This window comes from Nothobranchius furzeri, chromosome 5 (assembly GCF_043380555.1).
Source record: "Nothobranchius furzeri strain GRZ-AD chromosome 5, NfurGRZ-RIMD1, whole genome shotgun sequence".
NCBI classification, from domain to species: Eukaryota; Metazoa; Chordata; class Actinopteri; order Cyprinodontiformes; family Nothobranchiidae; genus Nothobranchius; species Nothobranchius furzeri.
The window spans coordinates 58,081,909-58,102,736 of record NC_091745.1 but is presented as its reverse complement, the minus strand read 5'-3'; the positions used below and the strand labels follow the sequence as shown (position 1 = coordinate 58,102,736).

The following is a 20,828-nucleotide window of genomic DNA, read 5'->3' as shown; positions in this document are numbered from 1 at the left end:
GCAACAGGTGCTGATGGACAATTCAGCTTTCATCCTACTAACGCCACTTCTAGTTTTTTAATTTATGAATGTTGTAACGAGTGTGGGACCGATTCCAGACCTTGGGGGACCTGCGGAAGCAGTGGACTGAGTCTGGAGTAGGAACATCCAGAGCCACCGTGTACAGGTGTGTGCAGGAAATGGGCTACAGGTGTCGCATTCCCCAGGTCAAGCCACTTTTGAACCAGAAACAGCGGCAGAAGCGCCTGACCTGGGCTACAGAGAAGCAGCACTGGGCTGTTGCTCAGTGGTCCGAAGTACTTTTTCGGATGAAAGCAAATTTTGCATGTCATTCGGAAATCAAGGTGCCAAAGTCTGGAGGAAGACTGGGCAGAGGGAAATGCCTGAAGTCCAGTGTCAAGAACCCACAGTCAGTGATGGTCTGGGGTGCCATGTCAGCTACTGGTGTTGGTCCACTGTGTTTTATCAAGGGCAGGGTCAGTGCAGCTAGCCATCAGGAGATTTTGGAGCACTTCATGCTTCCATCTGCTGAAAAGCTTTATGGAGATGAAGATTTCATTTTTCAGCACGACCTGGCATCTGCTCACAGTGCCAACACCACAGGTAAATGGTTTACTGACCATACCATTACTGTGCTCAATTGGCCTGCCAACTCTCCTGACCTGAACTCCATAGAGAATCTGTGGGATATTGTGAAGAGAAAGTTGAGACATAAGACCCAACACTCTGGATGAGCTTAAGGCCGCTATAGAAGCATCCTGGGTCTCCATAACACCTCAGCAGTGCCACAGGCTGATTGCCTCCATGCCACGCCGCACTGAAGCAGTCACTTCTGCAAAAGGATTCCCGACCAAGTACTGAGTGCATAACTGAACATAATTATTTGAAGGTTGACAAACACTTTTCTTTTATTGGTCGGGTGAAACATGCTAATTTTTTGAGATGGGAATTTTGGGTTTCATGAGCTGTATGCCAAAATCATCAATATTACAAACAATAAAAGGCTTGAACTACTTCAGTTCTGTGTAATGAATTTAATATATATGAAAGTCTAATGTTTATCAGTACATTACAAAAAATAATGAACAATCACAATATGCTAATTTTTTGAGAAGGACCTGTATATTCATATTGAAACTTATACATATAAAATATAATGTTACGTGAACACCGCGGAAGCTGTCAGCTTGACAGCATCTTTGACTGCCAGTGTCTAAACGAGTTTGGGGGTTGCTGCCAAGACGGGCACTGACCACAGGGCAGCTACAGCTCAGGTCAGCCGCCTTCATAATAGAGGCACAAAACATGGCCCGGGCAGACTGCCTCCCCCGAGATGTATTCAAAATTCTGGCAGACTCTTGGCAAACCCTCACAATATGTGGACCTACCAGGCCTGATCAGCATTGTCTGCCAACATTAAGGCCAACTCACCACCAGGTAGTGGTCCGTTGACAGCTCCAGACCAAGCAACAACAAAGACGATCATTGGGCTGCAATCTAATGTATCCTGGTGCCAAGAACACATAAGGACACCCTTATATCTGAACACTGTGTTTGTTATGAACAATCCATGACAAGCAGAGTCCAATAACAAAACACCACTTGAGTTACGATTGGGGGTGCATTGCTCCCAACCACATCTCTCCAAGTCTCGCTGCCACTGCCCACGTGAACAAGGTAGTCACCGGAAAGAGCACACTCCAGCACTCCAAGGATTCAAAAAGTGTGGGTAATCTGACCGGCTGTTTGGTGCATAAGTGTAACAACATTCAGAACCCATCCCCTCACAAGTAGGTGGAAGGGGCTACTCTCTCATTAAGAAGGGTAGATTTCAATGTACAGGTACCAAGATGGGGGGCAGCAAGTATGCCCACTCCTGCTCTGTAACCCTGAGAGGAAGTGTCCAGCCTGTCTGGAGGAAACTGGTTCCAAAGCCAGAAATGTGTTGAGGTGAGTACGACCATATCTAGCCAGAACCTTTTAATGTCACACACAAGCTCTGGCTCTTTTCCCACCAGTGAGGTGACATTCCAAGTACTGAGCACTAGTTTTTGTCACTGGATGAAAATATATGTAACTAAAAGAATTAATTTACAACACTAAACTAACTGCTAAAAACATTAGCACTCTGAAAAATATTTGTGGTGAGGACACTTGAAAACAGTGTAAAACAGTTTTCCTGCCGTTTTTATGGCTGTGTTTGTAAGTCACTGTTTAAAAAAATGCCATAAAACATTTAGTAACCTGAAAGCAATCGCTGTAAACCAGGACTATTCAATTTCGGGCCTGGAGGGCCGGTATCCAGAACGTTTTAGTTTTAACTTTGCTTCAACATACCTGATTTCAATCAGCAGGTGATTAACAGGCTTCTGCTGAGCCTGATGAGCTGCGGCACAGGTGACTCAACCACTGAATCTAGCGTATCGGAGAAGAGAAACCACTAAAACGTGCTAGATACCGGCCCTTGAGGCCTAAACTTGAATAGCCCTGCTGTCAACTCTAGCATTGACCATTTCAGCTCCTCCTGTTTCAAACCGTAGAATACTGATCTACTTCTGCCATCTTCTTTCAGTATGTTTATTTTTGAATGACATCCTATGTTGGGCACTACATTTGGGAGTTGAAAAAACAAAAACAAAACCATTGTCTTTGTCCCAAATAATTTGTGGTTTGTAATAACCTCAGATTGGTAAGAATCTTGTCATTTTAACGTCCAGTCAACAGAGTAAATAGGGTTCTGTGCAGTGGCGGCTACTTCCATACCCCCATTTGCATTTGGTGACATGGATGCAACGTCAAATGAAAACCAGCAATATGTACACATGGATGGATGTATAGATGGCTGGATAATTTTTGAATCATGAAAGGCTTTCAGAGTGCATTTGTGTAATGATGATGGTCTGTACCTGAGTTCGAAGGATCTCTCCTTTGCTCAGCTGCATGTCTCCAGTTAGCTCTTTAACAGCAATGCCCAGAGGTTCCAGACGTTTACTGAAGTAATTAGTCATTTCAGCAGCCAAGGCCTTCATTGGAGCCACATATACTATCTACAGAAAGACAGAATCAGAGGAATGTGAAATCAGTAAAAAGAGAGGGGGGGGGGTGGGTAGGTTGAGCAAAGCAAAAATGGAGTTAAGTGTTGATGAAAGTACAGGTCTGTGTGGGGGTAGGGGTGTAGAAGGACACTGTGGTGATAAATGATGAAACTGAGGCAGCATCATTTGTTCCCAGGCAACCAGCACAATCACTTCCAAGGGTTCAGTGTAATGGTGACGTATAAAAGTGAACACCATCACCAGCTGGCAGGAGCAGGAATAAGTCTGAACGTTCGACTGGATACTTTAGAAAAGAGAACAAAGTCTTTTGGAAGTCTGAAATATTTCCCTGAATATAAACACTGAGTTTATGCTGATGATGACGTTTTAAATACATATTTAGGAATTCAGCTTTTCTTTTCAGCTGTTGAACCGTTTATACGAGTCAGAATCGGAATTGTACAGCAGATACAATAAAACAAATTACCACTGACATATTCAATGATATGTATATCTTTTTATATCTACCTTTTTCTCATATTTTGTGTTTTTTTTTAATCTAAATGTCAAATGCATCATTTATGTGCCTAGTTTCATTTGATTCACACACAGAGTGATATTAAAGGCTTTGTTTTCTGGATCTGAGGTAAAATTAGACTAATTTAAACTGCAGTTCATTGGTATGAAATAACCAATTTGAAAGATTGTGCCCTCCCCTGGTTTACAATCATGTTTACGCTGAGTTAAAAATCACGTAAGGTCTAGAATATGATTAGCATGTCAAGCTAATTGCTAGTTTGGTTTGTTTTTTTGACCCTGAACAGACCCATTTTCTTTGTCAACACGTTATAGCTTGTGAAACCATATTATTTCCAACAGTTCATTTTAATGCTTATGCTGGACTGGGAATTGAAATCTATTACCACATTAGCTCCAACAAGCATTTTTATACCAGCTGCTACTAGGGCCTTTTCTCATTCCTGAGCGTATTCACAATAAATCTGAGGGCAATGTAGGCTTGGTTGTATTTTCTTGTCCTTTACTTTTGTCTTTAATCACTAGCCCTGGCACCTTCCGTCAGCTCAGTGCACCCATAGATATGTATATATATAAACACTAGATGGCGAAGCGGGAGTTGACGGCGTAGCTAAACGGCGGCCATCTTACCTCAGAAAACAGACCCCTCCGCTCTCAATTGTAGCAGCTGGAAGGTAGGTGAGTGATCAGCTTAAACAAAAACACCCTTAACTCGATAAAATATTAACGGATTTACAAGTGGTTTGCCTTGTTACAAACCTTAGAACACAAAGGCTTGAGACAACATACATGCACATGTTGAAAGTAACGCTTTTGCTTTTGAAAGTGGCTTAATTGTGAACCATGTGTCCCGTCTAGGCTATCTGCATGTTATTCAGGTTGAGACCACAACCGATATTTTATGTGGTTCTACAAAACCAATAACGACTTTACGACAGCTCAGTAGTTGTGTAAATGGCTGTGTTTGTGAATGTTTTGGTATTTATTAGCATCTAACTTGGCTTAGAGATGACGAGGCTACGGTGGGTGCACTGTTTAGCAAAACAAAGTTGACTATTTACCTCAGTGGGAGTCGCTCGTTTTATTTTAAGTAAATTAATGCTAAATTGCCCGTGATTTTTAAGCATCTTGGTTTGTTACACAAAACTTATATTGGGATATATTAAAACTGGACATTTCTGGGTTTATGTTTGCAGAGGTACACTTTTATCAATTGTGAAACTTGAGGGTCAACATGGCTGACTTTCGTGCAGCCTACAGATGCTTGAATCGCCGCTGTGACAAATCGAGACAATGTGGGACCTTTCATCTGTAACTGTTGCAAAGAAAAGCTAGACTTGTACATTTTTCAGTCTGTTAATTGTTTTTATGTAAATAAAATAATTTGAAACTGTTGTTCCATTGCTGCTGCTGCTGCTACCTCAAATACATTGTTTATCTGGTTTTATGAATGTTAAAAATCTCCTTCACAAGATCAATCCATTGTCCATCCATCTTACTTATTACTGTAATCCTTATTAACCTAATCTATCTTTTGATTATTTCCTAACTTCTTCAGAAAGCATTTCCAAAGAGCTTATAATTAATAAATGAAAGTCAATAAATAAGAAAAAAAAAAGTTAAGAAATTTCGAAAATACAATAATAATTTGCCAGGTGAAATTTAATTGCTGGCGGGCCGGCTGACAGATGTGATTTAGGTGTTGGTTGTCGGGGGTGGGGGGGTTCTGTGGTTGGGACAGTTACTACTTTAACTTATGGACCTGTAAATAAATTGTTTATAAATAAGGTAGAAATAAGTTCCTCACACTGAAAAATAACTAATCTCTATGAGACTGAGGACACGGTGCTATTGCACTCTCCTACAGCACCTTGACATGACTAAATACATATTATGCAAAATTTTGTGAACATCAATTTATTTGCATTTGTTTGTTATAAATACCACTGTATAATTCTTGCTGTCAGTATTTGCAAGACATTGGTATTTGGGTCTGTACTGGTTAGACTTAAATGAGTTAAACCAAGGTCTATAGCCCTTGGGTCAAAAACTATGAGCAAGTATACTGGTCTTTTTATACTAGGATTCAGGTGTTATTTTAGAGATAATTTTGTTTCTTATTTATTTTTGTCCTGATTGTGCCCTGAGCAATTTTATGACTGAATAAAAACAAATAAAATCAACATTAATTGAAAAATCGTCTTAAATAATCAAGATCTCAATTTCAGTCACAATAATCATGATTATTATTTTTGCCATAATCGAGCAGCCCTACCAGTCAGTATCTGGTGTGGCCACCATTTGAGTTCAGCTAATGAAACATGGGAGCAAAAAAAAAAGTGTTGCGTCACACATGCACAAACTTGAAGGGACAGCAGTTCAAGAATAGTGGTGCAGTTACTACAACTTAATTAAATCAAGTATCAAACTGCTTTCATGTATGGAAGCTTGTACAAACCTTGAATTCATCTTTCTTGATGATGCCACCAGGCTGCAGGTGCTGACGAATCTCATGAAGGATAGTCAGCATGGCAATGTTGGTCTTGCCAGCACCAGTTGGAGCACAGATCAGAAGGTTTTCATTGGTGCTGTAGGCTGTGTCAAACACTATAGACTGGATCCTGTTCAGACGCTTCATTCCTTTGAAAACCAGCTGCCCAATCTGAGTATGGAAATTCACAAGCATAAATGAAAAGACGTTAACACATTTTTAGCGCCTCGTGATTTTTATCTTGAGAGGCGATATAGAAAAGATCTTTTCTTCTATGGTTCCAATTATTGACAATTTTTTTTTTGGTGTTTCGGTTTTCAGCCTTCTTTTCCTCATTTTTGGTTTTGGCCAATAACTTTCATTATATTGCATCCCTAAAATATATAGTGGAGACAAAAAAAAACCTTTGTTTTTTTTAGTATTGGGAAGTGTGTGTTTCATTTATTTAAAAAATCCTAATAATTATATGATAATCTCTAATAATTTTCTGATAAATTTTGATCAATTCTATTTTTTTCTAAGCAGAGTGACTGAATAAACCTCATGATCCAAATTGGTTTGCATTTTGCAGAAAATGAAATTGAAGGTTCTTTTTTTAATTCAAATTACTTCAATTTGAATATTTGATTATTGTTGCAATAAAATATGTAAATGTCAGAGATCACTACAAAACCCACAGTAAACAGATAGAACCATAAGTGGTTCAGCATGAGGGTTTAACAGAAAGCAGTTAGCTACCAGAAGTACTGGTTGAGCTTGATTAGTGGTTAACAACCAAAACCATAAATGATTTAGCCTGATTAGAGATTACCTACTAGAACCAATGATGGTTAATTATGCTTAGTGGTTAAATACTAAAATCAACAAGGGTCAAGTCTGCTTGGCTGCAAACTAGAAGAACCAATGGTGGCTTAGTCTGGTTAGTAGTTAACTAGTAGAACCAGCGTTGATTAGGTACGGTCTAAAAAATAGCCACTTGAAAAGTGCCTGTTTCAGACATCACAAACAGGGAAATATACAGAGCAGCTGATCTACTCTGAGCCCCTCCTGAATATGAGAGCTTCTCAGCTTATAGCAGCCTAGGCAGGGAATGGGTGGGCAGGGCCACTTCCTGCTGCGGCTTTTTTTCTTAAAGAGCAAGTCACACCCCCACCAGAGTTTTTAAATTGTATATTTACCAAAAGAAAGTCATTAAAGAATTCGAATGAAAGTCGATGTTGAAAACACACAGCTGAGTATTTGACTGTTGGTTTCCATTGGTAACAAAATGTGGACCAGCACTAAGCACTTACAGCACTTACCCAAACGGTAATTGTACATTCTGACAAAAACTGATTCAGGCATTTTCAAACAGCATGCAGGCACAAAATGCAGTGAGACAATATATAACAGTGTCAGAGTTTGAGATTTGTTCTGTATTAGCAGTAAGAGGAGTGTCAAAAAGAAGGAAGGATGAGAAGGAAGGAGAATACGTGTGTGTGTGTGTGTGTGTGTGTGTGTGTGTGTGTGTGTGTGTGTGTGTGGTGTGTGTGTGTGTGTGTGTGTGTGTGTGTGGCTGCTAGGATCAGCTGTCACTCCAGCTGCCCTCCGTCTGCCTTTACTATGGCAACAGAGTGTTAGTGATGGCCCTCAATCTCACACTGCCTCTGATAAGCACAGAAACGAGCACAGTGAAGGACAGATGGTACCGTACACACTAGTGCACTGAAAGGAAAACCAGAAAATAAAAACATGACAGTAGCTTTTCCACTTTCCTTCTAACACACAATGTGTACATTTCAGATGTATTTTTGTGGAAAACATAATTCGATCAGAAAGTAATCTTATATAAAATTGTGTTATTTTATAATGACTTCAGAAAACATTTAATCTTTTTACCTGACATAAAGAAAATACCCACAACTGTAGGGCCAAAATAAGATTTACCAATATTTAAGTTCCAAAGAAATAAATCAATCAATAAATAAATAAATAAATAATCTACACTATTTTAAAGTGAAATCTACATAGGTTTGTTTATTTTTATGCCTAGGAGGTAGAGCTTTTGCCATTTTGGGCAGCATTGTAGAAACCTTTGCCAATGAGGTAAATAAAAAAAATTAAAACTATCATTCTATAGAGTTTTAAAGTCCACCTGATAACCCATTTTTTACATCTTAGCATTCCCACTTTGTACACAGTGACGGTTGTTATAAGGGATATTCTAATATCATCTTGTGGTCGGAAATTGGGCCCAATCCGATGTTTTTCCAGAGGTAGAAATCAGATGGAAATGGTTGGATTTAGAAGAAAGAAGTAAAAGATGTGAAATATGAGTGACAAGGCTACTGTTAAATATATTCTTAAAGCTGGGGTACGTAGTTAAAAATATAAAAGTAAAAAGCCCAAATTTGGTTATTTGACCTTTTTCTATGTTAGCAAAAGCTAACCTTTCATTATTTATATTTACCCTGAGTCCGTACCTCGGCTTCTACAGCAAAATTAATGATTTACACGTATGACTAATTGAGTTGCATACCTGCAAAAGGGAGCTGTCACTTAACGAGCGAGACCAGTCCCCAGCATGCACTGTGGGCTGTAGCACAGTCAGCATAGCACACCAACCTAGCTTGATTGCTAACTTGATTGCACTGAATTAATGTCAGTTTGTAAACTTCAAACTATCTGTGAAAAACAAGGGAGGAGAAGGAAAAGGGATTTATCTTTTTTGTGTATTAGAGCTAATTGATAAGTGTAGCCATCAGCCTTATGCTACATTAGACTATTGTTTTAGCCTGTTGTAGCATTAGCAGGGGGTGCTAGCATCACAAGTGTGTGTTTTACGTTTCCCTGCTTAAACACTGCAAAGTTGATTGGAAAAGGTGATTAGCAGCTCCTGCTGAACCCCAAGAAGGCTGAGAAGATCCTTCAGCATAGCCTGTTAGTGGTTCCTTGGTCAAAACGCAAGTCTAGTTGTGATCGGGCTTTGTTGGGTTAAAGGTCCTCGGCTCTGGAAACCAACTTCCATGTTTTTAGTGTTTTTTCTGATTACTCTTTGGTACCATTTGCTTAGAATTCTTTAATGCTTTGCTAGTGTGCTTTGCTTTATTTTACCATAATGTTAGTTTTACATTTTTTATGTGTCTCTGCACTACATACAGCACCTTGGGCCTCCTTCACTGAGGGTGAAAAGGGGATTTAAAAACGTGTCAACTGAAAATCACAGGTGTGTCTGAGCAAAAACATATTCTAATCAAACATTCTAATGTCCAAGGACCATGATGTTCTATTCTAATTTCCCTACTTGAAACAATTTGGTTTATGTGTGGAATTCCTAAAAACCAAACCAGACAAAAATGGATGAACATATTTTCCCACATTTGTAGTGTTTATAGATGCAGTAGAGACCCACATGGCAGCATAATGCATTACAAAATGTGAGTTTTGCTAGGTGCTGTTTTGTTGATGCAGTTATCTGAAAGTGATTTTATTTCAGTTTTAAAGTAGTTCTAGACAAGATATATTATTTTATTCATATTGACAGGTACTACCTGTATTGTTGTGAATAAATGTCGATAATTTACTGATGCTATGTGTAGCACTTTGGTAATCCTTGGCAGCGAGGTGAAAGGGTTATACAAATAAAGATGATGATGATAATGTTTGACCCAACAAAACAAGGGAACTCCTTATAACATGTTTCAGAAGTGTGAGATGGTTGCCTGACTATACACTCTTTTTTTGTGGCACTAAAGGACAATAAGTTACAACCCCAAAACAAAACCCATGTGTGACTTGTCAAACTTTTGATAAGCAACCTAAACTTTTGATCTATTTTATTTTGTACAACTAACGTGGATGAGTGACTGTAAACAGTCACAGGCAAAGGTTTAATGAAAAAAGAAAAAATTAAGAGTTTCATCCTTCCTGTTTCCTCTCCAACTTCTTCTAATCCATCTAAAAAAATCTCAAAATCAAGGAGCAAACCATAATTTTTTAGGCCTGAAGACAGGTCTATTTTCATGAACACAGATCACGTGAAAGTTAAGCATGATTAAATCTGACTGATCAATAACAATTAAAAAAAGGTTTCTTTGTCACCAGTTTTATTCATCCATTTTCATCCAATTATCTGGAGTCGGGTCGCGGGGGCAGTAGCCCAAGGCGAGAGGCCCAGACTTCCCTCTCCCCAGCCACTTGGGCCAGCTCCTCCGGGGGAATCCCAAGGTGTTCCCTGGCCAGGTGAGAGACATAGTACCTCCAGCGTGTCCTGGGTCTACCTTTAGGTCTCCTCCTGGTTGGACGTGCCCAGAAAACCTCACCAGGGATCCTGACCAGATGCCCGAGCCACCTCAAATGGCTCCTCTCGATGTGGAGGAGCAGCGGGTCTACTCCGAGCCCCTCCTGAATGACCGAGCTTCTCACCCTATCTCTAAAGGAGAGCCCAGCCACTCTTCGGAGAAAACTCATTTTGGCCGCTTGTATCTATGGAGTTTTATTCTTTCCTTAAACCATAATTTATCAGTGTATTTGTTCTGTGTTGGGTTTCTCTCACAATAATGCTGCTTCAGGATGCCTTGAGCGAAGACAACATTATTATTTATTCAAGGATTCATTAGAAGTATGTCATCACTTTCCTCTTTCCCTCGTTTCACTCCAAGACTCATAGAAAGAAATAATTAAAAAGTGCCTGTCAGGCAGGAATATGCTGGGTGGGTCTGCAAGTTGGCCCTGCAGCCCTGCAGGAAGGAAGAGGATTTAATTGCATCAAAAGCAACTTTATTGGAGCCCACTTGAGCTGGGAGGTGGGAGGTGTGGCTCTGGTGAAAAATCAGTGATCTGATAGTTTCATATGTTCCTAACGGAGCACTTCACTCTCAGACTGCAGGTTTACTCGTGGTTCCTAGAATTAGGGCTGTCGCGGTAACCGCAAAAATAAAATATCGCGATATGAAGAAGCCCACCGCGCTGCATCATGGGCCACCGCGATTACTGAACTTGGTTCAACTCAATGATGCATGTTGAGAAGGATGGCTGCACTGGTATCAAAACGAAACGTTACTTCACTCCTTTGGGAGCACTTTGGTTTTCAGTACGTCAGCTGCTGCGCAGTCAGAGTCCTTGGCCGAGACAGAGCTGCCACCAGCGGCAAATAAATAAATAAATAAATGCTCGGAGACCTGCTGAAGTCCCGGACAAGCACTGCTTCTGCAGCCGTCCCGAAGAGAGTTTGAGCCGAGCTGGAGCTCACTCGCTACCTGCAGGAGGAATGCATCCACCCTAAAGAAACCCCCTGACATGGTGGAGCAACAACCGGGAGAGATTCCCTTTGCTCGCCAGAGTCGCACGCAGGTACGTGTGCGTTAGTGCAACGAGCGCACCATCTGAGAGGGTTTTCAGTGTTGCTGGAAATGTTGCCACCCCTCTCAGATCCTCTCTCAAACCGTATATGGTTAACATGCTGGTTTTCCTTGTGGGTAACAAGGATGTGACCGAGCTATAAATCACCGTCATTCGTGTGTGTGAAAGTGAAAGTGAAATGATAGTGCGCCCACCCCCCGGCGCGCGCGCGCCCGGTACATGTAATTTTTTTATGCTTGATTTTAAACAACTAAACAAAATGGGGACTTGTTTCTTATTTGTTAGATGCTGCAGCCAAATTTGCATTTAAAAGTTTAACCTTCTCCTGAATTTTGTTGTTTTTAAGTTCAGTCGGACTCCGACTGTCGGAGAAACAAGCGTTACTGCGATTTGTGTTGTTACTGCCCTTTGATCTGCATTCAGTAAAGTGTTATAAAAGAAGGCACGGCAATTTTTAACCTTTTTTAAATGTGTAAACATTATGTTTAGATAGTACTGCAATAAAAAAGGGCTGCAATAATATCGCACACCGCAATATTAAGCCACCCTGAATCACCGCAGGGGGAATTCCTCAACCGCGACAGCCCTACCTAGAATATTTAAAAATAGAATGAGAGACAAATCTTTTACTTATTAGGCTCTTCTCCTGTGGAGCCACCTCCCAGTTTTAGTCTGTGAGGCAGACACAGTCTTCTTTTACGACCCGGCTAAAAACTTCATTTGATATAACTTATGGTTACATTCTGAATGACGTTAGCCCAGGTTTTGGATGTGAGGGGGGTTACCGCTGTAGTTTGTCAGGCCCTCATCACGCCCAGCCCGCAACAACTGCGCATGATCTACTTCCCGCCTCAACATTGGACAACAACCACAATAAGACCAGTTAAATACTGCCTGCACTCACCACTCCGATGCTCAGTCATCGTCTCTCTATGATCGACCTCCTGATCCGTGTGTTCCCGTATCCACAAATCTCTGACCAACTTCCCCTGCCTTGCCAACCTGCTCCAGTTCCAACCCAAGCTCAGTCGTGTTCCTCTCCACTCATCACTAGCTCCACTTGTGCTCGACGCGCCATTCAATTCTCTCCGCCACCAGCTCCGCTCGTCCCTGCCCTTCTCTGTGTGTGGGTCTCACCGTCACGTTCTTCTACCGCATCTTTACAACTGAATTATTTCCAGTTATTTCACCTGTTAACTTTATGTTTTCTCTACCAGGTTTTCTTTCCAGAGGAGCTACACAATGTCTGGCGGTCTGATAGGCTATGATGCCATCTTGGAGGGGGCCATCAGCTGGCATACTACAGCCAACTATTAAATATTCTCTCTGTCCTGCTATTAACTTTTTACTTTCTTTAACATAAAAAGTGCTCCTGCTCCAGTTTAGCTGTTAATTTTTGTGCATCTATTCTGTCCTTTTAAACCTCCAATGATTCTTGGCAGACGGCTGCTCCTGCTGAGCCAGGTTCTCCTGGAGGTTTCTTTCTGTTAAACCCCCAGAAACCCAAATTTAGAAAACAACTGCAAAATCTTTTTTTAACCTTTCACATGTTGTTCTAGGAGGCCAGATAAACGGGCCTATTTACACATTTTAACAGCCAATAGTGTTGCAGAACTGAACAATAGGACCTATTAGCAATGTAAATGTGGTTTTAAAAAGAAAAAAAATGGGGAAGGTTTATTTTTGTAGACTTAAATCTGATGTTGTAATATTACAACCGTGGGTCTCTGGGGGAGTTCCCATTTCAACTGTTGCTACATGCTTGCCCATAATGGGGGATTGACACACTAACAAAACAGCGTGAATACTGTAAGTCAGTGACTCCATGCAATCTGCTGGGTTTCCTTAAATAGAAAACTCTTATTTGGAATAGTTGAACTGAACCCAGTGGACTGTTAAATAAGTAAATCCAATTGGAATGCTTGCCTTTTAGAGTGCCTCGAGATTAATGGTGTTGCAAACTTGTTTTATATAAATAAACAAAATCGGATGAAACTGGTGCTGTGTTGACCCATGGGTTCCTGCTGTACAGTCTGAAACAGTTACGCACATCAGTCTCATTATCAGTAGCCATGAAAGAAAATGTAAGAAAATATTCACTTCACCAGTTGAAGGCATGTTGTTTAAACATATCTCTTTATAACCTAGGTAAAGTGTATTCTACCACTGCATGGAAATAAAAACAGTCATCCCAGCCTCCTACTGTTGGTCCAATTAGTCCACTGAGCTGTAACTTATAAATATTCACATATGAATTATGGGCCACTGAGCTTCACCTAGTTTTGAGCAACTTCTGCACACTCAGTCCCATGTTTCAGAAGCGACCCAAGAGCCACGAGGATTAGTTAAGCACCCGAGTCTCATTTTGATTTATCGACTTTGTTTGTGATGAAAAGCTAGCGTCCCCAAACCTTTTAAACATGCTAATTAATGCAAATGAATGCCTGGCCCAGTGTTCACCTTGAGAAAAAGCATACATGTTGTAAATAGAAAGTTGACATCATTTAATGATCTTTGGAAATCTTTAGTGAAGTTTTATTCTTTCCTTAAAACCTCATTGCTATGGTAATATATGCATACACATCCTCCAATTGAAGATCTAGTGGTGGCTGCCAAAACACATCTTGGGGGTGTGATTTTAGTAATGTGGGGAGTAACATACTGTACTTCAGTAACTATTATGCAGCTGGAGGCTTAAAGGAAATGGCACAGCTTTTCAGAAATCTTGCTCATCAAGAATTTCATCAGCCAGAGAATTGTCTCATAAATCTGCATAAATGTACAACAAATGTTGGGGCAATTATTTCTTTTTTATTGTTGGGCCTGGTGACGAGGGAGCGCATTAAGTGCTAAAGCCACACCAGACAAGGGCTTTTTGTTTCGGTTTATTTGAATGCATTTAAACATTTAAAACAGAATGATATTAAAAAAATGTAAAGCAAACAGTCAATGCTGCCAATCTACTACTTTCACTTTTTGTGACTTCAGAATAATTTAGCTAATCAGTAAGAAATGGCTCCTGCTTTTTATGTATTTTATGATAGTTAAATTTTAAACAAACAAATACAAATTAATGGATAGAAAATCTCTGCCTTGCCTATCCACCCAGATGTCTTCAGATGCAAAGCACTTTTTTTGGCAAAATTCAGCTGAAATGACCTCTGCGGTTTTGAGTCCACAAAAAAAAAACATTCAGAAGGTCAACAGAGCCCAGGTGGCTAGCTCTTGCCCAGATGTGTCTGTGGTCAACCTTCTAATGACTAAGGTTTTAGATGAGAGCTGTTACTAGTGGGCCATTCCCATCTGTACCGGGTCGGCCCAGGCCGGGTAGCGTAGGTTGTTTACATATCTGGGTGGCCTGGTATTTTTCCGGGCCAACCAAGGCTCATTCTCAGCCCTCTTCTCGAGGGGGTCGGCTTCAGGCCGACCAGGGCCACCACACCCACTGCTGACAGCAAATTCACACCTTCCATTAGAGCAAGCCTCTGATTGGTGGGTAGAATCAGCCCACATGGGCTTAAGGCAAGGATGTGTGGAATCAACCGGGCCAGGCTGGGGCCGACTGGGGCTACCCGGTCCGGGCCGACCCGGTACAGATGGGAATGGCCCATTAGATGAAGGTGCGCTGGCTCAAGCACAACTCAGAATTTGCTGCCCTACAAGAGGCACTGTGTGTACTCTCTGCATTTCAGGCTTAAAGGTGCAGTATGTAAGATTGTAGTGAGAATTTTACAATGAGAAAATCCCAAAAGAGTCTAATGATTCAGTCATTTTGGAAGGAAGGTTACACTGAAACATATTTCATATCCAGCTGACTGCGGGATTGTCAGTTTTTCTCCATTCAAAACAAAGGAAGGAGGGACGTGACTATTGTTTACCATCAGTGAGTGTGTTGCCGTGTCTCCTGCGAGCTAACGCTGCAGTGTCGACAATTGTAATTTGCTGACAGCAGGCAAAAAGCTCCAGAAATGTTTAAAGTGATTGCAGTAACCAAATTTTACTACAGGATGTATTTTTTACCTCATTTCTACATAATGCACCTTTAAAATGTCCATCATCCTATCTGCTGACTCAGCCCACAACCACAAGGACAACCTGGGAAGACAGAAAATACTCCGCCAATCCACCAGACACTTGAAACACACGAATCGGATCCTAAACAATTCAACTAATAATTTGTTAAAGAAAATTAGATACCAGCCTCCCTTCACTGAGGTTTTATAGTTAACCAAGACCATAAGTGGAGTAAAGGCCCAAAGTAGCCAAGCAGCCAATAATTTGGATGTGTGCTGGCAACTATTTTGTGTTGTGGTGCGATTACAGTAGAAATACCATTAGCTGCTAAACTAATTAAATTCTTGCGTGCATTGGTAATGAGAAGCTAAGAGATATAATTGTTGTCATTTTCATGCCATCCTTTTAATTACTTTCTGGTTCCATTTCATTCCATTTGAATTGACAGCCTGATCAACTTTTAATTGCCAGTTTTTGCAAACAACTTATCAGCCTGTTCCAAGCTTGCATGCAGAGTACTAAATGACCTGGCCAAACACACTCCCAGACACACGCACAAAACAAAATCCCAGAGCCTACAGATTGACATGGAGACTGAGCACACACCAGCACACTAGTCCTTTGCAGTAGAGTTTGACAGAGTGAGATGCAGATGCAGCAAACAGGAGGCCCATTCATTTCCCTGCAGAAAAGCAGCAGCAGCAGCAGGAGGAGGAAGAGGATAGAAGAGGGCATAAAGAAAGGAGACAGAGAACTGGCAATAAGATGAAGATAACAAAGTGTAAGGTAGTACATCACTTCATCAACAAGCTTCTGCTGAAAAAGCACTGAGCCTTGTGAGGCCAAAAGCCTCCCATCATTCACCAGTCAATTAATTTGCCTATGTTTCCCTTCAAAAGACCCAAAAATATTCTTATACTCAGTCATCAAAATAACATATTTCTAATAAACTTTATGCACATAGGACCAAACATGACCCTTTTTATTTGTACTTGTTAAGAAATAGGAACACTTGTACCTAAAAATGTTACGTTATTATGGAATTGTGCTTTATAAATTAAACATAAGTGAACTCATATCAGCTAAAAAAGTCAATTAAAAGGACCTTCACAAAACTAGAGGCTTTTTAAATGTTTGCAGTATTTGGGACATTAGTCTTGTATCTCTGTGGAAAGCCGATACACCTAAATTTAACAAATTTAAAAACGTTCAAGCCTGCACACAAACAAATAAAGCAACATATAAAGCATTTCAAGGTTTTAAAGTGGCACAGCAAGTCTCCAGATGTCAATCCAAGAGAATCTGGGCATTGAAAGTCTGTTTTGACCAGCAACAGCCCCAAAACATCACTGCTCTAGAGAAGATCTGCATGGAAGAATGGGCCAAAATATCTGCTACAGTGTGTGCAAACCTGGTTAAGACCTACAGGAAATGTTTGACCTCTGTCATTGCCAACCAAGGTTATGTGTATTGAGGTGAACTACTAGATTACTACGTGAACTATTTGACCAGATACTTATTTTCTGGACCATTATACAAAAAAATTCTTACAGGATTTTTTGTAACATTCTGTCTCTCAGTTGATGTGAACCTATGATAAAAATTACTCTCTTCTTTATAAGTGGAACAACTTGCACATTTGGTGGCTGCCAAATCCTTTGTTTCCCCACTGTATATTATATATTTATAATGGAATTATTGCACTGATGACAGCATTTTGCTTTAATGGCTTCGATCCTTCATCCGGTTCTCGGAGGGTGCAGACACTTTTTTCCTACTCTCCTCCATTCTTATCCTCAAGGCCCTTTGTCTGTCTCTGTGTGCTGGGTGCACGTCTGCTTCTGCATTTTTTCTGGAAACTGAAATCACTAAAATGGACCTCGTCAGTTGGTCACTCAACGCGATTGATACATTTTTTCAACAATGAGAACGAGAGAAGGGGCTCCCGGATGCCCCTCCAGGACAGACCCAGTTGGACACATCATGGACTCCTGGAAACAGTGGAACTTGAATCATTTATCTCAGCTGTCTGTAGAGGAGTCTGAAGACGTGTGGATATTTGTGGTGTTGGTGTCAGGTTTCCTGCTCATTGGCCTTGGACGCTACCTGGCTTACCGGAAAATTTACGAGCTGTCGAGGAATATTGGCCTGATCCCTGAGCTCAGAGATGGTTTGCACCGTGCTGTGAATTCACAGACTCACATAACTGTCGAGATGAATCGTAAGCTTGGAACTTTGGCCGAGATTCATTCATTGGCACAAAAGATGGATGCCATCAAGGATAGAGTGGACAAATCAGCACGGATTGGGATAGATTAACGTCCATTATTGGGATTTTGAGAGGTTGAGGACCAAGGAACTTTAAGACAGAGAGGAAATTATCTCTGTCAGACCCCAAAACAATTTCTAATCAGAATCTGGTGCCCTTGAGCCTGCAAGGCTCCAACGAAAACTCACCCCTCAGAAGATATGTGGAATGTGCCGTCGCTATGGCAACTCAACTCTGTCTCCTATCCCAGCCTGGGCGGGAATGCGGGAAGGCCGCCGAATCGTTCCAGGGTCACTGCAACCCTCCAACCCTCAATGCTCCTCCCCTTGTTCAGACTGAGGTGACATGCGCTGCTTATCGTGGCTGCAGGAACTGAAGTGTGGATAGTCCCAAACCCACCACCCCACCTAGTGGACGCTTATGTTGTGTGATGTCTGAAGTCTGTTGCATATCTGTCTGAGGTGTTTTTTTTGCAGAGCAAAGCTGCCCTCCCGGTGGAGGGTAACTCTGAAGTGCCTTTTTTTCCCCCCTCCACCTGAACCAATCCTCATGTAACCCTCTGATCTCTATTAAGGTAGAGCGACTCAGGGTTGCGAAAGACCAAAGTCACCAATTCTTGTCAAGTGTCTTGCCCATGTATGTCTGATCTCTGAATTGTGTGTACTGAAACTAATTTCCCTCTGGGATTAATAAAGTATCTTTGAATTGAATTGAACTGATTAAGAGTCAAGAGTACATAGACTCAAGTTTTTACTGACTAATTCTGGTTTGTTGGCATTGTACAATTCACTGATTGTTCCACACTTGACTTATTGTGTAGAAATCTGGGGAGCAACATACAAAAACTATACACAACCCTTATTTATTTTACAGAAAAGAGCTTTGAGAATCATCAATTATAGTGGCTGTAGAGAAACATCAAACCCGTTGTTTATTAAATATAAATTACTGAAATTTCATGATTTAAAAGACTGGAAAATCTTACAAACTATGTATTAAGCCAATTTAAGTACTCTGCCAACAAACATTCAAGGGATATTTGAAAAGAGAACTAGTAATTACATGCTGAAAGAAACTGATGTGTTTACAAACCTAGATATAGAACTAAAATCAAGGAATGGAATATATCTGTAAATGGTGTTAAATTATGGAATAACCTTAAAAGGGAAATGAAAAAAACTGTCATTTAATATATTCAAAAAATGTACCAAATTGAGTGTACTAAATAATTATAAAAATGTAAATTAATCATGATCACTCTGGAATTAAGAACAGGAAAAAGTTTAAAATGAATCTGTATGTGTGTCTGACAAATGGAAATTGTATATTGTATTGTATATAAATAGATTGTTTCTTCTGGAAAAGGGGGCAGAAATTATAAGATGTTTTTCTCCATTCTGCTCCTTTTCGTTCAAATTTGATTTTTTGTTGTTATGTATATCTTATTGTTTATATGTTTAATTTGGTTTTATTTTGAATGAAATAAACAAATAAAAAAAGAAGGTAAAAAAAAAAAGTTAAGTTTATTTAATGTCCTGAATGATAAGGAGAAGAAACTGTTCCTCAGTCTGCTAATTCTCACTTTTGGGGTTTTGTAGCACCTACTGGATGGCAGGGGTCCAAGAGGTGATGACCAGAGTTGGAGGGGTCTTTGATGTTATGGGCTCTTCTGACGTAGCACAAGGTAACGGGATCTTCCATGGAGGGCAAATTTCTCCTGAGATTGGCAAAACTCCACCAAATCGGAGGGGATCACTCATGTTAAAAGTTGGGGGTGTTTTCATTGGTAGTGACCACCTAAATGTGCATTGTCTCAAGAACCAGAAGCATGTTTGGTTTTTCTTGCATAGCCTCTTTTGCTTACTGGTAGTATTGCAGAGCAGACATCACATCCACAGCAATGCAACACTTCCACACTATGAGAACAGCTTGTTTAAGTCTTGAATCTTTAATCTGTTGCAGGAGCCTTTAGGACTTTTGGTTTCTATTAGCACATCTTAGCCAACACACAAGCCCCATTCGGGAGCTGTGAAAGACCCACATCAAATCTGGATTAGAAAATGCAATCAAGGTGGATAAATGATATATGAAGGGCTGTTAAGTTCTACCACATCTTTGTTGCCTTGTGCCCAATTTCCACCTGTGCATTTCAAGGCTGTCAACACTGAGTATCACAGGATGTTGTAGCATCGCCCCCTCTACACTGGCTTAAGCAAGCAGATCTTCTGTTGACACATACGGCTGCACCTGTCCAAGGACTCCATGATGGCCAGGGGCAGATAACTGGTAATCTCGTGGATTTAACTACAGCAGACTCAGTTTACAGGAAGTCACCTCCAGTTAACTCCTCCACATAAAAACACATCTGCTAAAGAGAACTATGAGTTTGTTATCTGTTTGTTTGCCAAAAGAAAAGACCTATTTTTATTATGTTAGGAACTTATTCTTTGATTCAATAATTCACAAGGAGAATTTTAAAACTGCCTTGAATACTCAGCTCAACAGAATCATTTTGCGTGTCAATAACCATAAAATTTGATTTTATTTATTGAACAGCTGAAATAATATTTACCCACCATAAATAATACATTTTTTTAGATGAAAAATGGTTCAACCACAAATTGCTGAGTTTAGAAATATACAAAAGAAAAAGGAATTTGGAAAGCATTAGCAGCAGCCAGGGCTAGCATCATTCTTCGGTTATTACCGTGATTAATGTTTATATATTGCCAACGTTGAAGTGGGTTGGGACATACAAATTTTTGATGGCGTGTCTTGCTTATGATGTGTTAAACCAACTTTTTTCAGAACAAACTGTTTCTCCATGGCCATTACTGCATTATTATACCGATACTGAGTGATAGATAAATAATATTGTGATAGGATTGTTTTCCATTTTGGTAAGCCCTCCTAATTAGTAGAAGTATCTATAATATTCAGATGAATTTTACCTCCAATCTGAGAATCTGATGTTCACTTGATGCTATTTTGCTTTGCATCTCACTGATTTAGGAACTCCATCACAAGCATGATTCTTAACACCTGGTTATGTAGAGTCTGAGCCTGCAACCAACTGCTGTTCACATGCTACTCCATCATGTTGGGATTTCACAAGAGCTGCAGGTCAGACAGGAGAAGGTGG

At 40.4% G+C, this 20,828-nt stretch overlaps 1 protein-coding gene across 8 annotated transcripts in view; it reads right to left on the bottom strand.

The window, feature by feature from the left end:
- ascc3 (activating signal cointegrator 1 complex subunit 3) overlaps window positions 1-20,828 on the bottom strand; it is a 203,058-nt gene that overhangs the window by 126,359 nt on the left and 55,871 nt on the right. For all 8 annotated transcript variants that reach the window (XM_015949512.3, XM_015949510.3, XM_015949509.3 and 5 more), the window contains exons 9-10: window positions 6,031-6,234; window positions 2,907-3,047 (exon numbers count right to left, since the gene is read on the bottom strand). In XM_015949512.3, coding sequence (XP_015804998.3) covers window positions 2,907-3,047; window positions 6,031-6,234 — 345 coding nt within the window. The remainder of the gene's footprint in view (window positions 1-2,906; window positions 3,048-6,030; window positions 6,235-20,828) is intronic.